Genomic DNA, 24,978 nt, shown 5'->3' on the forward strand with positions numbered 1-24,978 from the left:
AAAGTCTAGCAATACATGTAGAAGGGAAACCATGGGCCAAGGCTGTCAAAATAGCGTCTAGTGATGATGCCGCCGACGCACGGAACTTGAAGATTTCAACGCACATCTTGCACGGGCACGCGACCTTAAATTAGAAAAAAAAAATCAAAGAGCCAAGGGATACATATACTCAAGGTAAGAGCCAGTCTTATTGCCTATACCGGAAAGTCTTGCCATCCTGGACCTCAAACGTGCCATTCAAAGGACTAGGAAGGAAGACAGTGCCCTTGGTGCCGGTAGGGCCCCGGACCGCAATCTGGAAGCGCCCGCTGCAATCGAAGAACCAGTCCACACTGATCGGACCCCGAGGTGTCGGATAATCGCCGGCAGCCCACGACAAGTCCAGCGTCTGGGGAGCGACCTTCCATTCCTTGAAGCCGGGAGTAACGGGCTGAATGCCCAGGACATAGCGGCTGAGGTCGGCGGTAGGGCCCGCGCCCCACGCGTGGCACAGCGAGGTGGAAGACCCCAGCCCGGGGGTGCCGTCCATGTTCATCGTCTCCCAGATACAGCCGGTGTAATTTGCATGGGCCGGGTCGCTGATCGGACCCCAGAGGCTGTGGAGGAGTCTTTTAGCCTGAATGCCGTCGTGTGCATGGAAGGCGGCCTTCAGGTGATAGCCCGAGGCATACGGGCTGATCTTCTGGGCCCACCCGCTTGCGACGCTGGCGTTGGAGAAGGCAAGAGCACCCTTGAGGACGGATAGCTCGCGCGCCATGGTCGATAGGAGCGCCGCTGTGCGGTTGTTGCTGCCACTCACGCTGCTGCTGGTCGTGTCGCTCAAAATGGCGAGGGCATTCGCTTCCTGCGAAAAGAAGTCCTGGTATGTGGCCGACTGGTAGTATGCCTGTAGCTTGTCGCTCCAGAGGTGGTCGTTGATCGCTCGCTGCAGGGACTGCAACCGCTGCCGATACACGGTGCCGTTGAGACCCGCCTGCGACAGGTGCGGAAGCCACTGCTTGAGCGAGTACGCGTACACGATGTTGAACTTGGAGACAACACCCGACAAAGTGGGATCGTAGTAGTCCCAGTCACCGCCCATGGAGGGATCGGTTATGTTGAGCAACCCATTCGGCAAAGTCTGAGAGTGTGCCCAGTCCAACATGCGCGCCGCTTTCGGGGCCCAACGAGCCAGGAACACCGAGTCTCCTGTCTGCTCGTAGAATTTGGCCATGGCGCTGACGAGGCTGAATGAATAGTCGATTAATCCAGTGATGTTCGCTGGAACATCGGTGGTCCGCGGAAATTGTTGAATCTTCGCATTTGGAACGAAAAACCCAGGTGTCAGCTGATAGGAGCCGAGGAGCTCGATCGAGCCATTGATAAATTCAAGCCCGTTGGTGCTTGCGAATGCCGTGCTGCTAGACATATCCAAATCACCAGCGTAGGCAATACGATCGCGCCGAGAGCCGTCCACGCTGACAGGCAAAGGATTGGTTCCAAGAAGAAAGTCTTGCAGCGCCGCCTTATCCTTCAGTGTCGAGGAATATCTCTGCTGTCCATCGACTGACAGAGAAAGATTGGTGAAAATGGCAGCATGGCCCAGAGAGGCGCCCACGCTAAAGGACCCGTAGAACGAGGCTGTTTGAGAGAAGTCAAGTATAATAAGGTTGTTGATACTGATAGACACATGAGACAGGTTCACGGTACTCTTCACTTTATGCCAGCTATTCAATGTTATGGATGCTGGAAGCTTCCCTGATGCAAGCGTAGTGCCTAGCTCGGAGGAACCGGCATGAGCTGAGATAGAAGCATTGGCAATATTGACAAATATGTAGATTCCATTCGACAGGGTGTCGCTTAGTACGGTAAATCCGAATCCCTGAGAGATAGGCGTCACCGAAAACTGGAGCTCATAACTTGTCAGGGAAGGGGACCAGATCGAATAATAAGGCTGGGGAGCAAGACTGTCCACCAAAGCGCCCTCGCTCGTGAGAATCCAGAAATCTGGTACACTATGAGCGGGGACCTCGCTGAGCTGCAAGGTACGTGCCCCAGCGTGCCAAATACGGGTCAGCACTGGATCGGAACAGTTGAACGAGCCCGGAAGCTCGGTCAAAGGGGTCCTAGAGACGCTGGGTTCAAGTCCAATTGACGACAGAAAGATCTCCCCGGCGCTGGACAAGTTCAGCTTTTGATAGCGTAAACCACCCTGGATCAAGCGGTTGGTGTATGACTTCTTGTCGGTGATGTTGTAGCGGTTCACGCGGTTAGTATCCATCGCTGCAGCAAGGGGTAGAGGACCATCGCCCTATAGATGTGGCAAGATCAGCTATTATGTCTTTATGTAATAAAAGAGACTTTTCTCACCATGTCGGAATCCAGGAGAGCATGACTCTCGCTGTAGGTCATTTCAAAAGCAGAGGTATCGCCAGACCTCTGGGAGACTTGAAACGTGGCATAGCCTTCGACATCCCGTCCATAATCGAGAACCACAATGGCGGGAGTGATGCCGTCGGACGAAAGTTTAAGCACAGTATCATTCAATAATTGCAAGGGGTCCTTCTGCAAGCCGGTCACATAGCTGACCGGTCGGTAGAGCGCAGAGCATTTCACAGAGACAGCAAGTAACCCAAGGAGGGCCAAAATACCATCGTGTTTCATGCTTATTTGGATAGCGATGAAGACCTCCTAGAGACTCAGGTCAAGAAACTCAGTGATAGCGAGGGCAGGTTAGCGCCCAAAATATGCAGAAGTGCGGCCTCAATGCTTTCTATAGCCACTACAGCAATCTCGTCCCAGAAGCTTTGATGATATGACCTCATCATAATCGGGTAGCTCCTTTTGTCCTCGAGTACGAATATACGATGCGAGGAAGCCATCTGTCGAAACACTGGTTCAGGAACCCTGTGTTCCGTGAAATGACCCCAACCAACAGCGGTAGAATAACCGTGGGTGGCGAGTTAATAGATATGTGGTTTGGTTGTCTTTGTGGGTTCCACCTAGTCCCGAGAGTAAACGGAATACGAGCTAGTGCAGTGGAGGAGCAACAACATCATCCCAAAGGAACACCCGTCTCTTCCAAGAACTCCGCAATATCAGCAATCCTTGGAATGAATCTATTTATGAAACATATCTTTTAGATTTTCACCCTGCATAGATTCCCCGCATTCACTCCTGAAACATCCACATCGGTTCCTTTGTCAATTCCTCTTCTGCTGCTGCTGCTGCTGTGTAGCTGTTCCCTGTACCTTTGCCCTCGAAAACTGCAAACCCGATGCTATCCTATGCAAATCAAACATTTTAACCCGCAAAAGAAGTCGTAGCCACCGCTCCCTCCGCAAATGGCACCACTTTCATCTCTCCCCGCTCCAGAAATCGGTCTTCATCCGCCTGCAACCGCTCCCCGGCCGCCACTAACGCCCCGTAGAACGCCTCGAAATGCGCCTGATCCCGAAAGACGACCTCCGCGCAGCAGTCCCAGGGGAAGGATTCTTTATCTTCCTCTTTCTCCTCTTTCAGGACGGTGGTGTTGTCCTTAGGATGGTCTGAGGTGTTCTCGGGGATACTGGGGGTGGACTCCTCACCCAATTCCCGGGGTAGATAGAACCGCTTGTGAACCACAGGAAACCGGTCCGGGCCGAGAATTTTTTCAGTAAGGGGATTTGGTGAGTCTCGTAGTATGCTTTGAAGGCCGAAGGGGTTGTGCCGGCTTTGCGGGTGAGGAAGGCGAGGAGAGTGTATGGCATTTTCGGTGGTTGTGTTGTTGTGTATATGTTTTCCCAATCGTTGGATAAGGAGCCCAGGAGCAGCGGAGTAGAGGATTCAATGTGAGGTTTTATCGTCAGGTAAAAGGTTAATGAAGAGGATTGAAACTTGCTGCCAACGAGAGAAAAGAGCTCTCAAGGACGGGGGGGGTTATCTATGTATATTTCAATTTTCATATATGACGGATTCTCTACTTAGCACTAGTTGACCCAGAAACGACGTGATTCGATTATTCCAATCCTGATCAAACACTATATACTATAAGTCCGGCTCATGCTTTGCTACTAGCAACCTCGTATAACGGTCTAGTTGTTCTATTTCGGGAAGATCTGACGTCCAACTTACCGGTAAGCAAAGGCTTAGTCTTGCTTGGATGCAAATAGTGAGTGTACAGGTATCTTTGTTAATTCGAATGAGCAGTTACACATTCAGGATCCCCATCTAAGCAAACATCCAACCGCTAGTCGTTGATATGTTCTCCCTTCCAGCGTACCGTACCTTATCTCTCGCTTATTTACTTGCTCTCCAACCGGGGATTCATCGATAAGCTCCACTCTCAGCATCCGCATATCAGCACTAGCACTAGGTAGCCGGTTCGTTCCTAGCCAAAAAGGATCGAGGAGCAAGAATCCCTTGACTTCAAGACCATTCTCATTTAGGCAAGCCAGAAGTCGCGTAGATGTGCCGTAGTGAAAGAGTAGGCAGCAGAAGCGAGGTAATTCTAATAACCGATCATTATTGTAGTAGTGTTTCCGCAGTTGAAGCCAGACCGGCCCCGCCTTGAGACGGACTAGTCATCTTTATCACATCTAGTGCTTACAGTATGTACGAGCAGTTTGCAGTGGAGCAACAAACATCATATCTAACACCTTGTCATCGGGACTGACTCTGTCCTTGAGGAAATCTGACAGATAATTTATCCAGCAGTCACAAGGAATATTTCGAATTCAACTATCTCGTATTCCGTAAAATTCTAATCTCCTATAAACGCAGGTTTAATGGGTGCTCATTAGACAATACAAGCCCGGTGATGAGCTTCCAATTCTCACTCCAGCTCCTTGTACTTCGACACGACGATTGAAGCCTCTCCAGACGTCGCAGGTGCTTTCAGAAGCATATAGTCTCCCACCAGCATTTGCGCCTCCACGATTCGGGCTTCGGTGGGATTCAGTCGTAGCTTCTTCAAGCTCTTATAAATCCCCATGGCAGGATACGCTAAGAGGCCAAACATGGCTGGCGAAATTACCAAGAAAGGATAGTCAGGATCGAGGATACAATAAATGGCAGTCATAATTTGCTGGAGCGAAGCACTTACCTGCGCCGGGCTTGGAGAAGAGCTCGACACTCCCTTTCGCAAGGCCCTTCGCGAAGCCTGCGGCGCCATCACTCTTCGCCTCTCGATACGGTTTTGTGACTATTCCCGTGAGTCCCTCTGCGAAACCGGTATAGAAGAACTAGGAATGTTCAAGGAACAGAGTAGAGCAATTGGTCAGCATGTTCAATACTTCTAACGTTCCGTGACACACTGATTAGAAGGGCATGCCCCTACCTTTCCAGCTTCTGTAATTCCATCTTTCCAGCCATCAATTAGTGCAGCACTGGCAGGCTGGTCTCCATACAGCCGGGGCACGTTACGCAGGCCGTCGGCCAGGGCCGTCGGGGTCTGCACTAAAGTGCCCTTGACCATACTGGAAGACATCTGAAAAACTCCGTGAATTGGATCCGTCGCAAGAATTCCGAATCCCTTAGTAAAATCTGTCATGGTCCCGAGCAATACTGCTGAAGTTGCTGACAATGGATCGGTATAATTCTTTGTGATACGGATCTCATTCGTGTGGTAACTAGAAGATTTTCTCACGATCAGGTCAAGTCTCACCTCTTTCCTCCTGTAGCATGGCCAAAAGAGGATATACGCACGGTTTCAGCTTCTTTGTGTCCAACAGCTTATGTTGGACAAGGATTACCATAGCCTTGTGGGAGATCTTGGCGCTTCCCTTCCCAGCAGAGATCGACCAGCTGGCTTTCTCGCCAGGAAGAAAGTCGCACTGCAGGCGCTGCCAGGGGATGTGACGATAGAAGCTCTGAGCAGCGGCTGACACGCCATTCTCAGTGCGCATCTGGTTGGCGATCTTTGCTGCTGCATTCCGTGCAGATGGCATGAGACAGAACTTGATGGCTTCGGTAAGTTCTCTCGAGGTGAGCGCTTTATGGTTGATGGGTGATGGTCCGGCCCCAGCGGCAGCGACCATTTGAGCCCAAAACGGCTGGCTGGCAGAGGGCATTAGTTAGGCTCCTTGTAAGAACATGCAGACCTCTAGGGTACATACTCCCCGAAGAAAGGGACGATGGCAGTTGGGCGACCATGTAGGAGTCCGGAGGCCGTTGTACCCGCCCCACCGTGATGCACGACCGCGGCCACATGCTTGAAAAGCCATTCTGCAGGGAGTGTAAAATTAGCAGGCGAGTTCTTCCGACTGCGGTTGGGTAGCGAAGCACCCACCATGAGGACAATCATCGATGAAAAGGATGTTCGGATCTGCGCATCCTTGGCCTAAATTGCTCCATCCTCTCGACACAATAGCGCGGATACCTAATTGATTCAATGCATCTCGTATCAATTTGGTCATGGACACTGGATCTTCCATCACAATGCTACCAAATCCTATATAGACAGGTGCTGGTTTGCCGCTCAGAAAGTTATGAATTTCCGCTGAGGGTACGTAGTGAGGCTCTTCCCTGAAGAAGAAGCCACAGATATCTATTTCGACGCAACGAGAATGCGGATTAAGTAAGAGAGAGATCTTAGGATACGGGTGCCACATTCTGTCACTGACCTATGTGTGATGCCCAATCATAAGGCCTTGGAATCAGTGCCGGTGACCAACAGTAGGTATGAGGTACTTTGAGAGTCTCCATCAGCCCGGTTGCGGTTCTTGGTGACAACTCCTCAATGTTCAGCGTCTTCACGCGCCATGCATTGATGATATTTGCCAGGCTAGTGGATTCATGTTAGTACACTCCATGGCTGATGCCAAAGTAGCCGTGGTTGATCCTGGAAACATGCAAAAGAATAGTTCATACCCAGTCCAAGTGAGCAACTCAACCATACTATAGGAGAGGTAGTTCGATAGGGCGGGATCCGTGCCTGATGAATGGATATTAGCTAATGGGTGCGGAAAAGCCCGAGTAGGACTCCAGGGCATGGTAAACATGATATGTAAAGGCACGCTAAGTGCCTGTGCGCAGTGAATATGGGCAAAGCTGGGCGGGTTGGCGATGATTGCGTCGGCAACAAAGGGGTGACCAGATTCCAGATCCGGATCTATGCATGAGTGCCAGCATCCGTTCAACATAGTAGCGATCATCTTGCGTTTGCGACCGATCTCATCGCTCAGGATGGTAGTCATTTTTGGGATAATTCCTGGATTCTTGACCATAAACTGCGAGAACCATGCGGATTAGTGGAGTTGTTTAGCAATAGTCGCAGGCCTTCAGAAACGACGGGGTACGAAGGGTACTCACCGACATGAGGTCTTCTGGATCTCCGCCTATTGAGAAGAACTCCAATTTTGCTTGCTGCACAAAGTCTTTAAATGTTCCATGCGTAGCGATACGAACTCGATGGCCATCTTTCTGCAAACGACTGCCAAGCGCGACAAACGGCTGCACATCCCCTCTACTTCCAACTATTTGGATCACAATGTTCAGGGGCGTTGTAGGTCGGAAGGGAGTTGGAGGTGTTAATAGCAGAGAACCTTCTCGCGGTGGCTCTGGCAATAATGCTTCGATGTTCTCCCTCTTCGCCTTGAAAGCAATTTGAATGCGGCCATCCTCTGAAAGCTATGTTAGAATGCCATCTGAGCCACATGAATGTTGAAATGCGCACCTTGAGATTTACCGGATGCCTCCATCAGATATCCGGCGACTGCCACCTCGTAGGGCGGAGGTAGATCCTCATAGCATAAATTTGCGTTTGGCTTGGTCATGATTCTGCAGACAGTAGCTCTACCTGGGCTCTAAATATCTCAATAGATATTATCGGGTGATGTCGTTCGACTGGAGTGAGATCGAGAAGCTTTTCGTGCACTTCAATTCATTTTTATGGTTGTTATTTGATCATGGTTAACCTTGATCTTGGACGATAATTCATTATGCTTTCGTCTTTCTCCAGTCTAGGTCAGGGCACAACTAAACGAATATACGAGAATGGAAAGAGCCTCCACAGCAGACATTAACTTATGGATTCAAAGCCACAGGTGGTCTTCCACCGCTAGTCCTTATCCACTCATTGCAGATTTTAGTTCTGCATTGGTATCCCACCAAGGCAAGCAAAAAAAAAAAAAAAAAAGAAAAAGAAAAAGAAAAAGAAAGAGAAATAGAAAAAGAAAAGAAAGGAAAAGAAATATACATAGATAAATCAAAGAACAAGAGTCATGTATCTTTACATATCATTAAATATCACAAGCTTACCAAAATCAAGACCACGACAGAGAGTAAGCAGAGCTTATCACTTTGGGAGTCTAGTATCAATTGCGAGAGAGCATTCAAGACAATTTGTTCATATCCAGGCCCATCATAGCAGTAATCAGTCTACCAAGAGAACAAACCCAGGGATAAAGGTAGTAATGCGAAAGCTATCTAGTCTATTGTTTCGCAAAAAGATCAGATATATATATGCTGAGCATTTAGGGAAGAAAAATGAATCGTAAATCAACACATACTCGAAAAGAAGAAAGAAATAAAAAAGAAAAAAGCAGAAGGTCTGAAGAGGAGTCGTTCTCGCCTTATATAGCATGCTTATTTGCCGCGCTTTGCAATTCGTAATCGTTCTCCGCGTGTAAGAGATGGCTAATCTCACTTGGGTGAAACAGGTTGAAGACGATCATGGCCAGGAAAATCAGGACCGCATCTAATACATATAGGAAGACCTCATGGTGGAGAAGGTATCCATTATTGCCTTGAAGATATTCCACCAGACGAAAGACGGACCGCACCATAATCAAGAAGCTGGTGATATATAGGATATTAAGGTGCTTTCGCCATGGGATTGAAGGATCGCGGCATCGAGGAATGGGGTACTTCTTGAGTTTGCGATCGAACGCCCCGGCCGTGACTATAAAGAACCCAAAGAAGAAGATCTGGACGAAGAGACCGACGACGATGATCCGCTCGCCGTTCTGCATCCCTGATAGACTGCCACTGGCTTGAATTCCACCCCCTATGCGCGATAAAAAATATCAGTATAGGTAGGAGAGGGGAAGTTGGGCGAAGACAAGGGCGGAACTTACCGGCACCTTGGAGGAGGAACGAAAGGACATCACCCGTGACAAAGATCTTTGTTAACCACTTTTTCTTTAGGATGGCGTGGGATTCCGCGCCCAGGATCAAGATGATACGTCCGAGAAGCATGTAGATCGAGGCAGCAAGCAGGGCAGGTGCAAGCAGCAGAAACAATGTCTGAATGAGATAGGGGCCCAGGGTCCAATTGGGAGATTCATGGCTCGAGAGACCACGGCCAATGTAGCCTATGATCTCAACTGGAAGGCATAAGCATATTGTGAAATATGAGGGCAAGTTTTCGGATGGAAGATCTACTAACATATGCCTCCTACTGTAAATGGGATAAAGAACCAAGTCTGGGTGCGACACAGCTGTACAACGTGCCAGACGGTCGTGATAGTAAATAGGATCGTGAAAATCACGGCCCCAGCCATGCTGGGGTTGTACCGATAGAAGGCAAAGACGGCTGCCTCATTGTTGCTGCTCATTTTCGACCGATAGATGCTCCAGCAATACGATTAAGGATGAGTTGAAATGCAGAGAGATGAAGATTTAGAGACAGCCAACAACCATATAGGTAACTGAGTCTGAGACTTATCGACTATTTCATCAAGTAACCTGTAATGGGTGCGTGGCAGACAGCAAAATCCGTGAGCGGGCGCGAACTGTTAGGGCTGGAAGTATATCCACCCTCTCGTACATTCGTATTGATCTTTCGCATCTTGCCGCCGCCTCCACGCCCGCGGCCTTTCAGCTCAACGACAGGCAAGCTGGCAGATAGATAGAAGAAATGCCAACTCAGCCATACAGGATCCCTCCCGACGGTTTCATTATTATTGCATAGATTTCGCACTTAATGATGGAAGTCCCTGTGGCGGACGCGAAATCCCGCCTTCACTGCTACACCACTCCGTGGACTACTAGTATAATATCCCCAACGCAGATCAATTCTTGAATCTTCATTTTCCGAGCGCTTAGAAAGGCACTTTTTTGAAGAAACAACACGAGCAAGAAAAAGGAGATGTTCTTCCCACCCCCCTCGCTAGCAGCCTCGCCGACACCCAGTACAGTATGTGCGGCTCTGGATTCCTTGGCCCTCCGTAAGGCCCGACACATGACTGCCATCGCGGCAATCGCAAGAACAAGATCCAAATCCAACCTCACCACAAACTCCTCACCGTCACCGTCATCGTCACCGTTACTGTCTTCAGCATCCCTCGCATGCGAGTCGCCAGATACTTTTCTTCTCTCACAGACAATGTCGGAAACCCCTTCTCCATTAGATTCTGGGTCTCCCCCGACCCAGCGCAGCAGCGCGAGTACACAGAAGGAAAGAAGGCGCCGGATCCGTCATCATAAATCCCGCAAAGGTTGCTTTACCTGTAAGAAAAGAAGAGTGAAGGTCAGTAGCAATCCTACTCTAGCTGTTTTCACTGTATATTAACACTGACGGTATGAGTTAGTGTGATGAGGAGCAGCCCATTTGCGGGGCATGTGCCTTTCGAGGCGACTCGTGTTCTTATCCCACTTCAGTGTTATCCACGTATGCATCGCTTGAGTCTGGTGTCATAATCCGAGCTTCACACACTGACGAGCCTTAGGTCTGCAGTTTCGCGGTCCCCTCGACGATCGCGCCCCGCGGTAGACCCCTTGCAGCCGTTGGATTTCCGCCTTGAGGGATCATTAGCGGAAATCTCCTTGCACGGGCAAGATATCAATATAGCCGACTTACGTCTCCTATCAAGGTTCATGATGCATACTTCTAGAACGATGAGCCCCCATGCGAAGCGAAAGCAAATCTGGGAGCAGGTTGTTCCGGACATAGCGACGAAGAAGGAGTACCTGATGCACCTGCTCCTTGCACTCGCTGGAGAGCATCTTCTCTATGAAGTCCATATGTCAGGATCAATCACAGCGGGTATAAATGAGAGTCAGTCTGCGCTGCCTGCCTACGATGAGCATGAACTTCAACTTGAGTATCATCGCGTGATTCAGCATCACCAACGAGGCCTCGAAGGATTTCGCCAGGCCCTGGCCGACATATCTCCAGACACTGCAGAATATGTATTCTGCGGCGCGCTTCTGATAGTTGCTATCGCTTTTGCCTCAATATCCACCAGAGATCAAGATTGCCCAGGACTGGGACTCGGCAAGCAAGATGATGATCAATACCCATATATTGACTGGCTACATCTTGTTCGTGGCCTAACAAGCATCGTTCAAGAGCATTGGCTAACTCTCAAGCTCGGACGCTTGCGGGCCATGTTATTCTACATTTATGCTAACGACGACTGGAAGCTTGCTGTGCCTGCCAGCTCCTCGGCGCAATTTTCCCGCTTGAAGCATGCTCCCCAAGTTTTCCACGTGTTTGTACAAGGTGCCACGCAAGCCATCCGCATGCTTCGCGCTTTTGCAGCCACCCTGTTTCCCGGCACAGCCTCGCTTGATGGGAAGAGCATATCGACATCACAACATTCTGATAACGAACAAGCCAGCGAAGCCGAAGATCATCCATACGACTATACTCACGCCATTGGCAAATTAGAAGAGATCTACATGCGGATCCTATATGTCCTACAGTTCTCCCGGAGTGAGCGCGATTGCGCGCCAGCGCTCGAAATCCAGATCGACATCGAGGATAGCGCCGTCACCTCCTGGCCATACATGATCTCAAATAGCTTTTTCGACAGCCTCAAATCCAGAGAGCAACTGAGGCCCGCTGAGGGCTTTTCGTACGCTATCCTGGCGCACTTCTACGTTGTATCCCTCCTATTTCCGGATGTCTGGTATCTCAACAGCGGCTTTCGTTCGGAGATCGAGAAGATCTTACTGCTTGTGAACAAGCTGGAGAACCATGCGTTAAGCGCTCTGATGGCGTGGCCAATGGCAGTAATCGCGGGTTCGTGATTTTCAGGAGGTTTCACTCTCGGTCCCTTCCCGGACCTAAGTTTAAAATTTGGGTGCATTAGTAGTTCCCTGTTTCATTCGTGCTCTCGTACTCCTGGAGGGGCGTGGTTCTGGGCTAACTTTTTGGTGGCCCCCTCGGATGGTGTCCGAGAGGGGTGCATATGCGAATGCGAATGCGAACTGTCGGTGTCAAACCCAGACAAAGTTTTCCTTCTTCGGGGCTCCCGAAAAGCATTCCCCACGATTCAACCATGGTTCGCCACAAAATACGGATATACGAGGTACCCTGCTTGCAGATCAGCAGGGGCCATCAATTCTCAGATCCAACGGGATTTTTAACGTCTTTCCATTCCCGATGATGATCTTTGAGTCGTACAAAACGGTCAAACTCATATCACCGTCCTCAAAGCGCGCTTTTTCTTGTAAAAAAAAAGAAAACCGGTATTGGTGAGATCTTTTATCCCTTTCCGCTTCGCCTCCTTCGTCTGTCCATCTCATTCACACCACCTTCGTTCCATCAATTGTTGCTTCTGTTTGCTTTGGCTCAGAAAGATAATATTTTTTCTCCTTGGAGGGGTTGGGTGTCGTTTGGATGGGAAATTTTCGCAGCCTGTGACCTCTGTGACAGAGAGGACCTCTCCATCTCTCTATCTCCTTTTTTCGTTTCCTTGGGGTGACTGTCAAGGAGAGGTCAATCTCGTTCGTACAGAGCGGATCCTTGCATTCGCGGCTATGATCCATGGCCAATTAGACGATGAATTCGCTGATACTTTCGTTTTCATGCGTGGTGGGGATGGCGTAGAACCGCTTGGCTCCAATACCGCCAAATCGTTCCGAATGACATACTCTGGTGAATCTTAACCTCGGACTCCAGAGTGAGGACCCGACATCAATGGGCATTATTCTCCTATCAATTGGCTCAAGTCCCTTTTGCCATGAAACCGCTACTCTTAGATGAAAATAGAGGGCAGATAACCCGAAGCAGATGAATTGTTCTCCCCAACCGAGGCAAGAGATGGAAACCAAAATGACCTATATACAACTATATATATAACCCTCAGAAACAAGAAACACCAAAATGTAATCAAACTGAAGTGGCTCTCTCCGCCAGTCCTCGCTTCCGCTCCTCATCCTCATCCCCATCATCTTCATCTTCATCATTGCCATGATCATCCAAAAACGAGCCCGGGAACACGAATCCCAGCGCGATCCCCGTTAACGCCATCAACAGCGCATCGAAGATGTACAGCAGGTACTCGCGGCGCATAATGAAGCCGTCATTGCCCTGGACAAACTCAACGACTCGGAACACGGAGCGGACAAGGATCAGGGCGCACGCCAGGTAGAGCGTCCACATCAGGCCAGGCCACGAGAAGCGGCCGCTGTGGGACCTCACTGAGATCATCGAGATGGAGTGACGGACCCGCGTGTGGAAGACGGCGGCGACCAGGATGAAAAACCCGAAGAAGAGGAGCTGGATAGCGAGGCCGGCGATGACGATGTGTTCGCCGTTTTCCATGGCTTCTAGGGTGCCCGCGGCCATGTATCCACCGCCTCCGCACTGGAGAATGAACGAGATGACATCGCCCACGACGAAGATCTTGGTCAACCACCGGACTCGGATTAAAGAGGCGGATTCGGCGTCAAGGCGGACGATCAGCCGGCCTAGGGTCATGTAGATCGAGGCGGCGAAGAGCGGCGGCGCCACGAGGATGAGCATTGTTTGCGTGATGTATGGGCCTAGGGCTTGGGTGTCGAAGTGCGAGAAGATGCGCGCGATGTAGCCTGCTGCTTCGACTATTCGAGACCCTGGCGTTAGTGATGCGTCAAGTTTTGGCCCGGAAAAGAACCAGAAAGGGGCCCACGTACAGACGAGTCCAATGACGAAAGGGACGAAGAAGAATGTTCGGTGTCGGACAAGCCGGTAGATATGGAAGATCGAAAGCACGCAGAATACCACCGCGAAGACTACCGCGGCGGGGATCGATGGCGTGTATCGGTATAACGCGAAGTATACAACATCTTGATCTTGACCTGAGCTGTCTGCCATGGTCATGAAGGGGAGTCTGCCAGACAAGAAATTGCACAGAAGATATGCTGTCTGTACAGTGTCAGGATTAGACCCTTTTCTTTCGTAAAGCAATCAGTCCCCGTTCGAGTCCAGGAGCTGCTGCTTTAAAGGGGCCAGTGGAGCAGTTTTTCCATCGTGGCAAACTAAGCATAGTATGGTTTCTTGGGCATGGCCAACTCTCAACACTCAATCCTGTGTTTGGGTCGCCTGGACAGAAGTCTGGGCAGGGTTTGGGTTGCAGGTACCAGAGAACGCTACCAGTGTCAGATTTGGGAAGTGGAGTCAGAGCGAGTATACCCTATCGATATACGAGTGTACGGACGTCGGAAGTACGAATATACGAATGCGGATTTACGAATATACGAGTATCCGAGAATACGAGTATACGAAAAGCGAGTATGCGAACGAACGAACTTAACGAATGAACGAACTCTACAACAAGTTATGCAACATCTCACCATTAGCTAAAGTCTTCACATGTTTGAGCTCTTTCCTCAATGTTTTCCTTCTATCCTCGCTAACATCTATTAGTCTCGTCTATTGCTCTGTCCCGAAGACAATGATGGCTGGATTCACCATTGGGCCATTGGTAAGTTTAGCGAGAGATAGATGCGAGTTATGATGATGTCAAGCTTGTCTCTGGTTCCTACCATGCATTATGAGATGTTCTAGGCAGGCAGCATTGCTTATCGATCAATTATCGGGGTTTTAAAGGATGAAGTTATCGCCAACCTCAATACAACCAATTCTGACGCTGCCCTAATACCGGTGAGGCCTGGGAAGCGCAAATTGTTGAAGAGATAACATATCTCAAGCGAAAACAGCTTGTGAAAGATATGCAGTGGTCATCGTGAATACAGCCCACCCATGATTTGTTGCAAGAATACCACCGAGGCGTAACAACTCTCTTTATTTATGTAGATGTGACTTATCCATCCAAACTAATTGGTATACCGCAAAGGAGCAAAGCCGGACAAAGTCATGACTCAAGACTCAGACACTTTGATCAGCCCAAAATAAAACCCGAGGAACAAACGCCAGACTCGCCGAAATGCAATGGATTCGAAAAACAAATCATGACCGGGTCTTTTCCCACTTGGCGATTCTGCGTTTCAGGTCGCCGGCGGTTTGTTGCATCGGGTTCAGTCTCCGGTCACGGGCCATGGCGGCGTAGTTATCTCCGTGCTTCTCGACCAACCGCAGAATCCATTCCTCTTCCCTCTTGCTCTGGTGGCGGGGCTTCTTGGCGGCCACCTTGCGACTCTCCTGATCCGCCTGGAATTCGAGTTGGCGTACAATGTCGCTGTCGGCGTTCTTCTGCTGGGCGTTCGGCTCGTCCTCTTCCTCGTTGTCGGACAGGTCGTTCAGGGGGTCGTTGAGCGGGTTGTTGCGCTTGTGCTTGCGGCCCGCCACCTCGATCTCGTCGTCGTTGCTAATAACGCGCAGGATCTTGCCGGTCTCCGGATCACGCTCGACTCTGATCTCGTTGGCAGCATTCTTTTGGGCAACGGCGGTGGCGCTGCTCTTGATGTGCAACGAGTCTTCCCGCTCGCGCTCGATGCCGTCCTTCGTGCGGCGCTTCTCGGAACCACCAGTCGGCGCATTCAGGCGATGAACAAGTCCCAGGTTGCGGTAGTTTTGAGTGAGGGTCAACTCGCGGTTCCTGAGAGAAGACGTATGTTAGCTTGTTGTGTGTTGCAATAATTCTTGCATCGTCCCCGTTCGGATAAGTTGGAAGTCGTACCAGTTCTCAGCAATGATAGCATTTCCCAGGACGTTGATCTTCTTCCGGCCATTCTTCAGGAGACCAGTGCGCTTGGCCTTAGCCTTGGGCAGACCGGACCGGTTCTTTCTCTTCTGGCGAACGTTGGTCATGGTGTGTAATAATGCGGGCGCGCAAAAGTGTTGATAAGTTGATCGTTGGAGTTTGTTGCCTCAAAAAAAAGTTATCGGCTCCCGAAAACTTGAAGGTGTTTGCATTCCAGTCTTGGCGTGTTTGTGAGGGGGACCGATTGATAAGAGCAGATCCGGAGATCGGGGCATCCGATCGCGCGCGCGCGCGCCTCCCCCCCTCCGCTAGTTAGTCAAAGGGTATTTGTTTCTCTCCCTCCGTCAGCTCTCCATGACCTGTCCACTTCCGTGCATCCCTCGTTGATTCCCTGCTGAATTCCATCGCTGCTATGGCTTCCACCTCTCTTCTTCCAATGCGTCGCATTGGACTGGCTCTTGCGGCTGGCATTGTTCTCTTTTCTGCTTTGGCTGTCGCTCATGATGCTGTCTCCGTTGGCGAGCTTTCTGCAGGGCAGATCGAAGAGGAGCTTCAGGTAGGTTCATTTACTACCTCGTGCACTCTGCTGGGCGCCCATACTCGGCATACCTTACGGATCACAAGTTTGAACTGACATGATAACCAGAATTGTCCGTTGGTTGGGTCCCTCAATGAACACAAGCGCGCGACGAGCCCCCAGACCACCAGCCTGATGTCGAAAATATTCTCGGTCCTCTTCCCCGGAAGCCCAGCGGTCAATGCAATTCTGGCCACCATCTACATCTCCGGACCTCCAAGTCTGTCGCTCGCTTCTCACAATCCCTGCCAGAAAACCTAACATACATTCAATAGACTTCCTTCTGGCCCTCTGCCCCCCGAACATCGACCCCTCATCCCTCTCCGTGATGGTCGCCTTCGCCGTCGGCGGACTCCTTGGCGACACGATCTTCCACCTCCTCCCAGAGATCTTCCTCGGCGAAGACGCCCCAGACCACGTCCGCTTCGTGATGGTTGAACCGAACCGCAATCTCCTTCTGGGGCTAGGCATCATGGTTGGCTTCTTCACCTTCGTAGCCATGGACAAAGCACTCCGCATCGCAACCGGCGGTGAAGGCCACTCGCACTCGCACTCGCACACCCACACCGAAGGCCCTACAGAAGCCACAACGACCAGCAGCTCAGTCACCACCGAAACCTCCTCGACAATCAAAAACCGCAAGTCCACCTCCACATCCGCGCCCTCCTCCACCTCAACCACGACTACCATATCCACCGCCCCCGCAACCCCCTCCCCAAGCATCAAACTAGGCGGCTACCTCAACCTGATCGCCGACTTCACGCACAACATCACAGACGGCCTCGCGATGTCCTCATCATTCTACGCCTCCCCGACCATCGGCGCCACGACAACAGTCGCCGTCTTCTTCCACGAGATCCCCCACGAAGTCGGCGACTTCGCCCTGCTGATTCAATCGGGCTTCTCCAAACGCAAAGCCATGGGCGCGCAATTCGTCACCGCCATCGGCGCCTTCCTGGGGACCTTCATCGGCATCGCCGTGCAGGAGTTCGGCGGAAACTCCGCTTCCGCTTCCGCTTCCGCTACCACCGGCGCAGCATCGTCGGCAGTCGGCCTGCTAGGCACCAGTCTCACCTGGGGAGACATGCTCCTGCCCTTCACGGCGGGAACGTTCCTGTACGTTGGCACCGTGTCCGTCATCCCCGAGCTGCTGGAGACGAGCGGCAAGGATAAGAAGACGGAGGTGAAGCAGATGGTCACGCAGTTTTTGGCTGTTGCGGCTGGTGCGGGGATTATGCTTTGGTAAGTTTTTTTGCCGTGTGCTGTTGTTGTGGGGATTCAGATTGCTGACGGTACTTTGTGGTAGGATCTCTTGGGATTGAGACTTTCTCGGTTGAAATTTGATGGGTTGATCTAGGGAAATGAGATGAGGTGTAGACCGTACAGACTCTTCAAAGATCATCGGTAATAAACGTAAAAGTTAGGAGGAATAAAAGTTCTCAATTCTCAGGTGATATACATCTACAACGAGCAAAAAGCAAGATCACCCTTTCTTCTCCCCCTCTACCGCCGAAGCTATAGCAGTGTCCTCGACCTCCATCTCCAACGCCTTCCCCGTCTCCACCACCCCATGCGCCACCCCCGGCCCCGTGAAATGCTTCCGCCCGGTACTCACCCACGTCGCCAAGGCGATCAAGGCGATTACCCCGATAGCGGCACTAGTGTAGTTCATCGAGTCGTTCGTGACCGGGGACGAGGTGGGGAAGTTAAAGGTGATGGAGGCGAAGAGCAGGAATAGCAGGCCTAGAACGTTCAGGCTGATGGATATCGAGGACGGGAGGGCGAAGGGCCCGGTCATGGCTTTTTGGTGGCCTGTTATGAAGCCTAGGAGGCGGCTTGCCAGGGCTGTTGCGTAGGAGAGATCTGGATTCCGGTTGCTGTGTGTTAGTTTTATTTGCTGGTGGTGGGTTCTGTTTGATGCTGGGGAAGGGAGAGGGAATAGAGCGTACAGAAACCCTCCGTGGCGATGGCGATAACGGTCTCGAAGCCTGTGCTGGTGCCGAAGTCGATCGCGCCGAGAGCGAGCTGAACGATCAATGCAAGCAGGATCGCGTTGACGGGAACCTGTTTCTTCTTGTCGACTTTGGCGAGGAAGGTGCTGAAGGGCAGGCCGTGGTCGCGCGCGAAGGCGTAGACGCAGCGCGAGCCTTCGGCGAGGATGTTGTTGCCTGCCACGATGACGATCACCGCGATCATGCCGGCTAACACGCAGGCGGCGGCCTTGCTGCCGGTTGAGTCGTAGAAGATCTGGATGACGGGCACGCCGGTGGCGGAGTTGGCGGTCTCTGTGATGTCGCCTATGCAGAAGCACAGGACCAGCAGGAAGGCGAAGCCTGTGATTGCACCTAGGACCACGCTGAGGATGATCGCTTGCGGAGCTTGCTTGGAGGCGGATTTCATTTCCTCCGTCATGTGGGACGGCGCGTCGTAGCAGCACATCCCGAAGCAGGCTTGGAGGATACCGACGATGGCTGCCATGGCCTTGTCCCAGCCTGTTGTGTTTTGGAAACCCACGAAGACGAAGGAGGCGGGCTGTTTGTGGTCGTTGGTGGCGAGGAGGACGATGATGGTGATGAAGAATGCGCTGATGTTCCAGATGAGGATAAAGCGGGCTAGCCGGTTGAGGAGGTGAGGGCCCCAGATGTTGATGGCGGCAGCGAGGAGTGCAACGAGGTATGCGACCAGGACCGTTTGCCAGCGTTGGATTTCGTACGAGGGGAAGACGAGGTTTGCCATCCCGAGGACGAATTGGGCTGCAATGGAGTTGTTCGTCGCGCCCATTGCCAGGAGGCCTATGAGTAGATGTGCTCTTAGCATTGACGGATAAGTATAGAAGACAGGGGGAGAGCGCACCAATCAGCATGAACCATCCGGTGACGTATGATAACCCTCGAGCAATCTTGGGAGGGGCTAAGGCTGCAACCCAGGAGTATTGGCCTCCAGCTACCGGATACATGGAGCACATCTCTGCCATGGGAATAGCCACGGCAAGGGTGAGTAGGCTGACACCAATAAAGCTGAAGACCATGACCGGTGGACCTCCAGAAGTGACACCGACAATGAAGACACCACTAAGCGCCGTCCAGCTGTTGTTGGGTTAGAGGTTGGTAATTTGATATCTTGGGATCTTGGAATCAAAATGCGACATACGAAGTGACCACACTGAAACTGAAACCGATCATGCCCAACAGTCCAAAAGACCGCTTGAGCTCTTTACCCCAGATACAGTCAGCATACCTTTGTCAGGCATCATCGGTCAGACATACCTTGCTCATATCCCAAATGCTCCAGGCGAACATCCTCCCCCGTGGAAGTCGGGGGAATTTGCTGAATCTCATCTTCTTGTGTAATCATGTCAGCGGTATTCTGTCAAGTCGAATCATGCCCGAGTATGCAGACGCTCATAATTGAGCGTAGGCAAGACTATTTATCAAGTGTCATGATGAGAGCGCGTTAATGCAGCAACTGCCGCCCGTCCAAGTAAGAACTTAGTAGATACTTGACCAATGCCGATGAAACTGGGGAAGCGATAACCGGGGTGACGATAAGATAGCCAGCAGCAGTTTAGTCTGCAGCTTAACCGGAAAGAGCAAGTCTTCGCGACGGACAGTGGAGCATCAAGGAGACAGGGACAAATAGCACAATGTTTCATACCCTCAGTAATTGCTTTGTGTAACAAGCATGCCATCGTGATAAGCTTATCAAGCGACAGACGTTCCTTATTAGATGTAGAAATTCTTGCTGTTGGCTCATCATTGGATTCAAACTGCTTTTTATCTGCGTGGTACCACTTGCAAAATCAAGTCAACAATCTCAACAGCCGGAGAAAACCCCCTACATGATATTCGAGGACAAGGACTCGGGGATCGCGTTTACCACTCCGGAATAGCCCGACAGGGTCATGGCCACCTAGAAGCGCCTAGCATGGCTCGCGATAACGATTCGATGACAGAAGCTTGCGGAATGCAGAATCGTCACAGTCCAGACCCATCTATGCTAATAGAGGGCGTGATATGCATCCAAGCTAGACCGACCCACAAGAAATCCCCTAGGAGAGATTAAACGCGGGGAAGTCCCAAATTTTAAAAAAAGTCGATCTCAGCTCGGAGTAGACCCCGGCAGATAAACGGAGACGCTACACCCTTGCGTGGAACATAAATGCCATAAACGAAAGCCGAGGTCGCCGCTTGCTGCTGATCTTCTTGCTGCGCTTTGCGAGCATTCAACAGTACACTACTGTTAAATATACAAGCATCTGTGCGAAAAGCATAAGCCGATTGATGTTGCAAAGAGCATGACCCTAAGATCATAGTTCCGCAAACTTTCATTGAGATGCAGTTGGTTGTTTGCATTTGACTGCTGTCTGTTGCCACTCAGTTGCGATTTAAGAACACTGTCGATAGCAGACAAGTAACGTGGTTTGGACCGTGAGATCCAACGTATCAGGCTGCGAAAAGTATTCAATCGAGTGACTGGAAACATCAGCCATGCCTTCTTCTAGTCAGGAGGATAAAAATGGCCCGAACTTGAATTCCCTGTCTCTCTTACACGTTGCGTTCTCGTCTTTGAAAACTGATTTCACACCAAGGTGCCGAAGGAACAGAAAGCTGAAGATTATTGTAGGTGTGAACGGGATAGCTGGCAGGGTTTTTGAGTACTGCATCACATCAATTTCTGAATACTTTTCGCTGGGCTGCCTCGTTCCTGGGGTGCCTAAGGTTGGTTATGCTCGGCTAGCAAGGTCAAATCGAGGTGGAGACCGAAACTAACTGCAACGTCGGCCAACAAAGCAGAGTTCCAAACTCAAGGCATCCAGGCATTTATTAAGACAAGTCGCACCGAATTGACATTGGTGGTGTACCCACTCGCGTATTGCGCCGTATCCCCTTGCTTTTCAGACAAGCATCGAGCAAGGGATCCACATGCGCCCCCCGTATGGCCCGGATACGCAAATACGACAACCAAATGCCGCCAATACGCGATTTCCCCCTCAAATGCCCACTTGCTTGGTTCTTGAATGGGCATAAACTGCCTGATACAACTGGCTCAGGGGAAAGACTCTCGCGGTCACGGTGGGGGAGGGCATACGCAACGCAAATTTGCTGTTTCGACTACGAAAGACTAGTATATAAGCTCCGATGTATGTCTGTTGATGCAGTCTCGATCAGGAAACACTACCTGAATCAGCCGATATGTCAATGAATCTGAGAGGCAAGACCTGCCTCGTCACCGGCGGTGCAGGCGGTCTCGGGAAGACCCTTGCGACCCGGTACCTTCAAGCTGGAGCCAACGTCGTCATCTGCGACATCAACGAGGACCGCCTCGACCAGACAGCCAAAGAACTCGCAGCCGGAGGCCACGCTGACCGGCTTCTGACCGTCAAGGCCGACATTACCTCTGCTTGTGACGCGCAAACTCTATTCAAGGGAATCGTCAACCGATTCCAAAAGCTCGATATCCTTATCAACAACGCCGGAATCATGGACCGGTTTGATCCTGTCGGCGAGCTAGATGAAACCTTGTGGAATCGTGTGATTGCGGTGAACTTGACGGCGCCATACCTACTAAGCAAGTTGGCGGTGCAGAATATGCTGGCAAGAGATGTTGTGGATGGACGTATTGTCAACATTGTGTCGTTGGCGGGCAAGGCAGGCTTTGCGGCTGGTATGTGTTACCATCTTTGTCATCTTTATGCGTCTGAGCTAATCTTAAGCGTGGCAGGCGCTGCATACACGGCGAGCAAGCATGGCCTTGTAGGTTTGACGAAGAATACAGCGACCTTCTATGGATCGAAAGGGATTCGGTGCAACGCTCTGATGATGGGCGGGATGACGACAAATATCACGGATGCGTTCATGACGGGCATCAACGAGGAGGGAAAGGACAAGGCAATGGAATTGATGACCGCTGCCAATGTGGAGATGTGCGATGTTGAGCAAGTCGCAGATCTGTGTCTCTCGATCACCTCCGGGCCAGGATCGAACCTGATCAACGGTGCTTGTATTCCGGTGGATCACGGCATGAGCGGATGTTTGGGATAAGCTTGGATGCGAAAGATGCAGATAAGATCGTCACAACCACAAAGATATAATACCATAGCATCATGAGCATTCTTCGTGGGCCGCGGCGTTTGTTGGTCAGGCTCGCTTAGTGCCACCAGGTTTACTCATTCACTTATATGTGAATAGATGACACGTATAGGAATGTGGTCGAGTGTAAATCAGACAAAGCATTGTTCATCATTCGGACTCTTCAGAATACTTCTGTGAAAGACAAGAAAGATTGGCAGCAGTGGGTTGAGGTGGTTGACAAGCCAGGTTCCGCTAGCTTTGTGGTCGCTCAACATCAATAGCCCGAGCACATGACCGCGACTTTTTTGATTGACCAAGTACTGACGTCCAACATACAGTGGGGGAAAGCTAGCTTTCAGTCTTGGAGCGCGTGGGCTTTTTCCCCTTACAGGATATCGATTCTGATGCCTTACTATCAGGCTCTTAGACAGACTCACACAGACCCAGCCTGGCGTGGGTTGGTTGCTTACCACTACTCTATGTCTGGTCCATAGGGAGACTTGAGTTTAAAGGCTATAGTAGGGATCTCAATAAGAATTGGGTAAAAATTCTTTGAAACTACTGAATGTGGCCCGCCAGACCCAGGTTGAATTGTGCTCAGGCAAACACAATTCCTAGTGCTTAAATTGTATGCACAACTTCCACAACAACTGGTTATTCAGTCATGTGTTAGAGTGAGTAAAGATAAGCACTAGTGCAAAATCGCCATAGCTTAAAAGCTTACTATACAAGTGCAAGGTCAAAACGTCCACGATTTCGAGACTAGTGAAAAGCACCACGCGCCATGTCGTCATCGTCATCGTTCAAAAAGGAATGGATATATTGTGAATCATGATGTTTCTCCAACATCCTCTTGATGTACGCTGGTGCCTTGGATCTGACCAGCCACAGTCACCTCCGTATCCGCGCCGACATCTCTAGCTGATCAATTCATGCGCGTAGGCCTGCAATATTACCAGGATCAAATGGATCACAGGAACAGTGCCCCTGCTCCGTGAGCGGGACTAGTGCAGGTCCTCGGGACTGAACGTCGCGGCAGCTCTACCCCGATCCTCCCACACCAAGTTATTATTCACCTCCTCCGACGGTATGCGACCGTAAGGGGTCATCAACAATATGAGTGGTTGGTTTATTTTCCCGCAGTGTGGAGTTGACTGGCAAGTCAAGGTGATACCAACTGTGCAACTGACTCGTTGAAGAGCAGGAAGATGGCCAGAGAGATAGGTAATCAGACCTGCATGATCATGTCCTATTCTGCGACCTGCAGAGCGATCTTCCAGGGCGCCAATAACTTTCGAGCGATATATTATCTGATCACTAGTGCCAGGGAAGGGTGTGACAGGATTCATAACCACAGTGGGTAATAGAGGTTGATGGGCAACGCCCCTGCCAGCTGGGCAGGGGCCTTTCGAGTCACAGAGGATAGTGCTATCGCTAATAGATTGCCTCGATACGCGTGATTCATCCATATCCGAGCCGCCATCTGTCATCAATAAACTCGTTCAGAACTTGTGTGGCCAGGCTTATCAGCTTAGTCGATCTCCCGTAGGCGGCCGTTACGTTTGGATAGGCCAACCGGCCAGAAAAGATTCTGAACGTACTGCGTCCTGGAGATCTCCAATTTACGATCTATGCTGGTGCCTGCACTTTCAAACAAGGGTGTTACGCCCATATGGATCGAACCTATGCAGATTGCAGGATCGTAAATAGCAACGCACAAAACTGCCTGGGCGGATGATGGGCGAGCGTCCAGTCTTCTTCCTTGGAATAAACCACTTGGCTCGATCACCAGTCTAGAAGTGGCTGTGGCTGGAGTAGTCGAGTGCTAAGGTGACTCATAGGCTAGTTCCCTGATTGGTCGCGACTCAGAAGTGTCGAAACCACCCTCTGCACTAGAAAAAGTCGTGAACAGAGTGACTGGTGTAGGAGACAAGCGCGAAAGCCGGTGATGGAGGGGTGATTTGAAGTACTAAGTAAGTCTTCTGATCGCCCAAGCCGGTGTGGATGGCTGGTGCCATCCACTCATATTGTCGGCTGCGACATACTTCTCAAGCTTACCCGGCTTGATGGTGCTGGAGACGTCCCCTACCCCATCACATCGCATTCCTCTCCCAGCCCATCAGAGCAACCAGGAAGAAGGATGAAAAAAGTTCCAGCCCTAAGTCCCGTCCTCCCCACCCGACCGGAGTGATAACCCAGTCCACGGTTGCACAGATAGCTGCAGATCGACTGTGCAGTCTGAACTGCTTGGATCTGGGGTGACGACACGCGGATATCGTTGAGGGTTGTCAACAATGTCTTGCATGGTCGTCTCGCACCATCTATTTCCATCAGCCACTGATGGTGTGTGATGGTGCTGGCAGCCAATCGCCTGTCAGATATGATACAGCTGGATCGGCGGACGTGCTACCGATATGATTAGAACGAGACACCCTAGAGGAGGAGGGGTACTCACTCTCGACTTGCCCAGGGCAGGACCGTCTCAGTTCGGCAGACTAAGAACGAGAGATCGTCATTTGTATTCACTCCTCGCCCTGTGAGTTAAAGCTGCCTGCCA

The 24,978-nt window shown here is 50.9% G+C and overlaps 10 protein-coding genes across 10 annotated transcripts; 3 read left to right on the forward strand and 7 right to left on the reverse strand.

Moving 5' to 3' along the window:
* Positions 1-118: 118 nt before the first annotated feature.
* Positions 119-2,863, reverse strand: BO97DRAFT_465953 (putative alpha-L-rhamnosidase C). The gene is made up of 2 exons (XM_025699565.1): positions 2,350-2,863; positions 119-2,290 (listed from the first exon to the last, which is right to left on the reverse strand). The coding sequence occupies exons 1-2, from the start codon at positions 2,641-2,643 to the stop codon at positions 188-190; spliced, it is 2,397 nt and encodes a 798-aa protein (XP_025553448.1). The 5' UTR covers positions 2,644-2,863; the 3' UTR covers positions 119-187.
* A 419-nt stretch (positions 2,864-3,282) lies between these two features.
* On the reverse strand, positions 3,283-3,728 carry BO97DRAFT_422720 (EthD domain-containing protein; the record flags this gene model as incomplete). Its single annotated transcript, XM_025696817.1, has 2 exons — positions 3,283-3,516; positions 3,567-3,728. The coding sequence occupies 2 exons, from the start codon at positions 3,726-3,728 to the stop codon at positions 3,283-3,285; spliced, it is 396 nt and encodes a 131-aa protein (XP_025553449.1).
* Positions 3,729-4,792: 1,064 nt separating this feature from the next.
* On the reverse strand, positions 4,793-7,733 carry BO97DRAFT_465961 (sterol glucosyltransferase; the record flags this gene model as incomplete). The annotated part of the gene is made up of 10 exons (XM_025699566.1): positions 4,793-4,980; positions 5,063-5,201; positions 5,297-5,588; positions 5,665-6,015; positions 6,075-6,183; positions 6,248-6,505; positions 6,582-6,742; positions 6,829-7,187; positions 7,270-7,580; positions 7,634-7,733. 10 exons carry the CDS (start codon positions 7,731-7,733, stop codon positions 4,793-4,795), a joined length of 2,268 nt encoding a protein of 755 aa, XP_025553450.1.
* Positions 7,734-8,467: 734 nt separating this feature from the next.
* BO97DRAFT_465963 (RTA1 domain-containing protein) lies at positions 8,468-9,515 on the reverse strand (the record flags this gene model as incomplete). The annotated part of the gene is made up of 3 exons (XM_025699567.1): positions 8,468-8,965; positions 9,036-9,284; positions 9,347-9,515. 3 exons carry the CDS (start codon positions 9,513-9,515, stop codon positions 8,532-8,534), a joined length of 852 nt encoding a protein of 283 aa, XP_025553451.1. The 3' UTR covers positions 8,468-8,531.
* Positions 9,516-10,636: 1,121 nt separating this feature from the next.
* On the forward strand, positions 10,637-12,018 carry BO97DRAFT_404269 (uncharacterized protein). The gene has a single exon (XM_025694931.1). It carries the CDS (start codon positions 10,780-10,782, stop codon positions 11,932-11,934), a length of 1,155 nt encoding a protein of 384 aa, XP_025553452.1. The 5' UTR covers positions 10,637-10,779; the 3' UTR covers positions 11,935-12,018.
* A 1,000-nt stretch (positions 12,019-13,018) lies between these two features.
* BO97DRAFT_340948 (RTA1 domain-containing protein) lies at positions 13,019-13,984 on the reverse strand (the record flags this gene model as incomplete). Its single annotated transcript, XM_025691617.1, has 2 exons — positions 13,019-13,731; positions 13,804-13,984. 2 exons carry the CDS (start codon positions 13,982-13,984, stop codon positions 13,019-13,021), a joined length of 894 nt encoding a protein of 297 aa, XP_025553453.1.
* Positions 13,985-14,798: 814 nt separating this feature from the next.
* Positions 14,799-15,924, reverse strand: BO97DRAFT_404270 (nucleolar protein 16). Its single transcript, XM_025694932.1, has 2 exons — positions 15,750-15,924; positions 14,799-15,668 (listed from the first exon to the last, which is right to left on the reverse strand). The coding sequence occupies exons 1-2, from the start codon at positions 15,878-15,880 to the stop codon at positions 15,080-15,082; spliced, it is 720 nt and encodes a 239-aa protein (XP_025553454.1). The 5' UTR covers positions 15,881-15,924; the 3' UTR covers positions 14,799-15,079.
* Positions 15,925-16,131: 207 nt separating this feature from the next.
* Positions 16,132-17,781, forward strand: BO97DRAFT_386839 (Zn(2+) transporter YKE4). The gene is made up of 4 exons (XM_025693553.1): positions 16,132-16,329; positions 16,420-16,570; positions 16,626-17,592; positions 17,657-17,781. Exons 1-4 carry the CDS (start codon positions 16,186-16,188, stop codon positions 17,670-17,672), a joined length of 1,278 nt encoding a protein of 425 aa, XP_025553455.1. The 5' UTR covers positions 16,132-16,185; the 3' UTR covers positions 17,673-17,781.
* A 52-nt stretch (positions 17,782-17,833) lies between these two features.
* Positions 17,834-19,704, reverse strand: BO97DRAFT_412630 (putative GABA permease; the record flags this gene model as incomplete). The annotated part of the gene is made up of 5 exons (XM_025696247.1): positions 17,834-18,213; positions 18,300-19,142; positions 19,204-19,436; positions 19,501-19,561; positions 19,617-19,704. 5 exons carry the CDS (start codon positions 19,702-19,704, stop codon positions 17,834-17,836), a joined length of 1,605 nt encoding a protein of 534 aa, XP_025553456.1.
* A 1,478-nt stretch (positions 19,705-21,182) lies between these two features.
* Positions 21,183-22,551, forward strand: BO97DRAFT_282358 (SDR family NAD(P)-dependent oxidoreductase). The gene has a single exon (XM_025691078.1). The coding sequence runs from the start codon at positions 21,543-21,545 to the stop codon at positions 22,389-22,391; it is 849 nt and encodes a 282-aa protein (XP_025553457.1). The 5' UTR covers positions 21,183-21,542; the 3' UTR covers positions 22,392-22,551.
* Positions 22,552-24,978: the final 2,427 nt, after the last annotated feature.

This window comes from Aspergillus homomorphus, assembly GCF_003184865.1.
Source record: "Aspergillus homomorphus CBS 101889 unplaced genomic scaffold BO97scaffold_9, whole genome shotgun sequence".
NCBI lineage: Eukaryota > Fungi > Ascomycota > Eurotiomycetes > Eurotiales > Aspergillaceae > Aspergillus > Aspergillus homomorphus.

Coding starts and splice junctions, on each gene's coding strand:
- BO97DRAFT_404269 (XM_025694931.1), top strand. CDS start 10,780: ATGCATACTTCTAGAACGATGAGCCCCCATGCGAAGCGAAAGCAAATC.
- BO97DRAFT_404270 (XM_025694932.1), bottom strand. CDS start 15,880: ATGACCAACGTTCGCCAGAAGAGAAAGAACCGGTCCGGTCTGCCCAAG. Junction 15,669..15,749: donor GCTATCATTGCTGAGAACTG/GTACGACTTCCA, acceptor GTCTTCTCTCAG/GAACCGCGAGTTGACCCTCA.
- BO97DRAFT_282358 (XM_025691078.1), top strand. CDS start 21,543: ATGTCAATGAATCTGAGAGGCAAGACCTGCCTCGTCACCGGCGGTGCA.
- BO97DRAFT_386839 (XM_025693553.1), top strand. CDS start 16,186: ATGGCTTCCACCTCTCTTCTTCCAATGCGTCGCATTGGACTGGCTCTT. Junction 16,330..16,419: donor AGATCGAAGAGGAGCTTCAG/GTAGGTTCATTT, acceptor CATGATAACCAG/AATTGTCCGTTGGTTGGGTC. Junction 16,571..16,625: donor CTACATCTCCGGACCTCCAA/GTCTGTCGCTCG, acceptor TACATTCAATAG/ACTTCCTTCTGGCCCTCTGC.
- BO97DRAFT_465953 (XM_025699565.1), bottom strand. CDS start 2,643: ATGAAACACGATGGTATTTTGGCCCTCCTTGGGTTACTTGCTGTCTCT. Junction 2,291..2,349: donor CTCTCCTGGATTCCGACATG/GTGAGAAAAGTC, acceptor CCACATCTATAG/GGCGATGGTCCTCTACCCCT.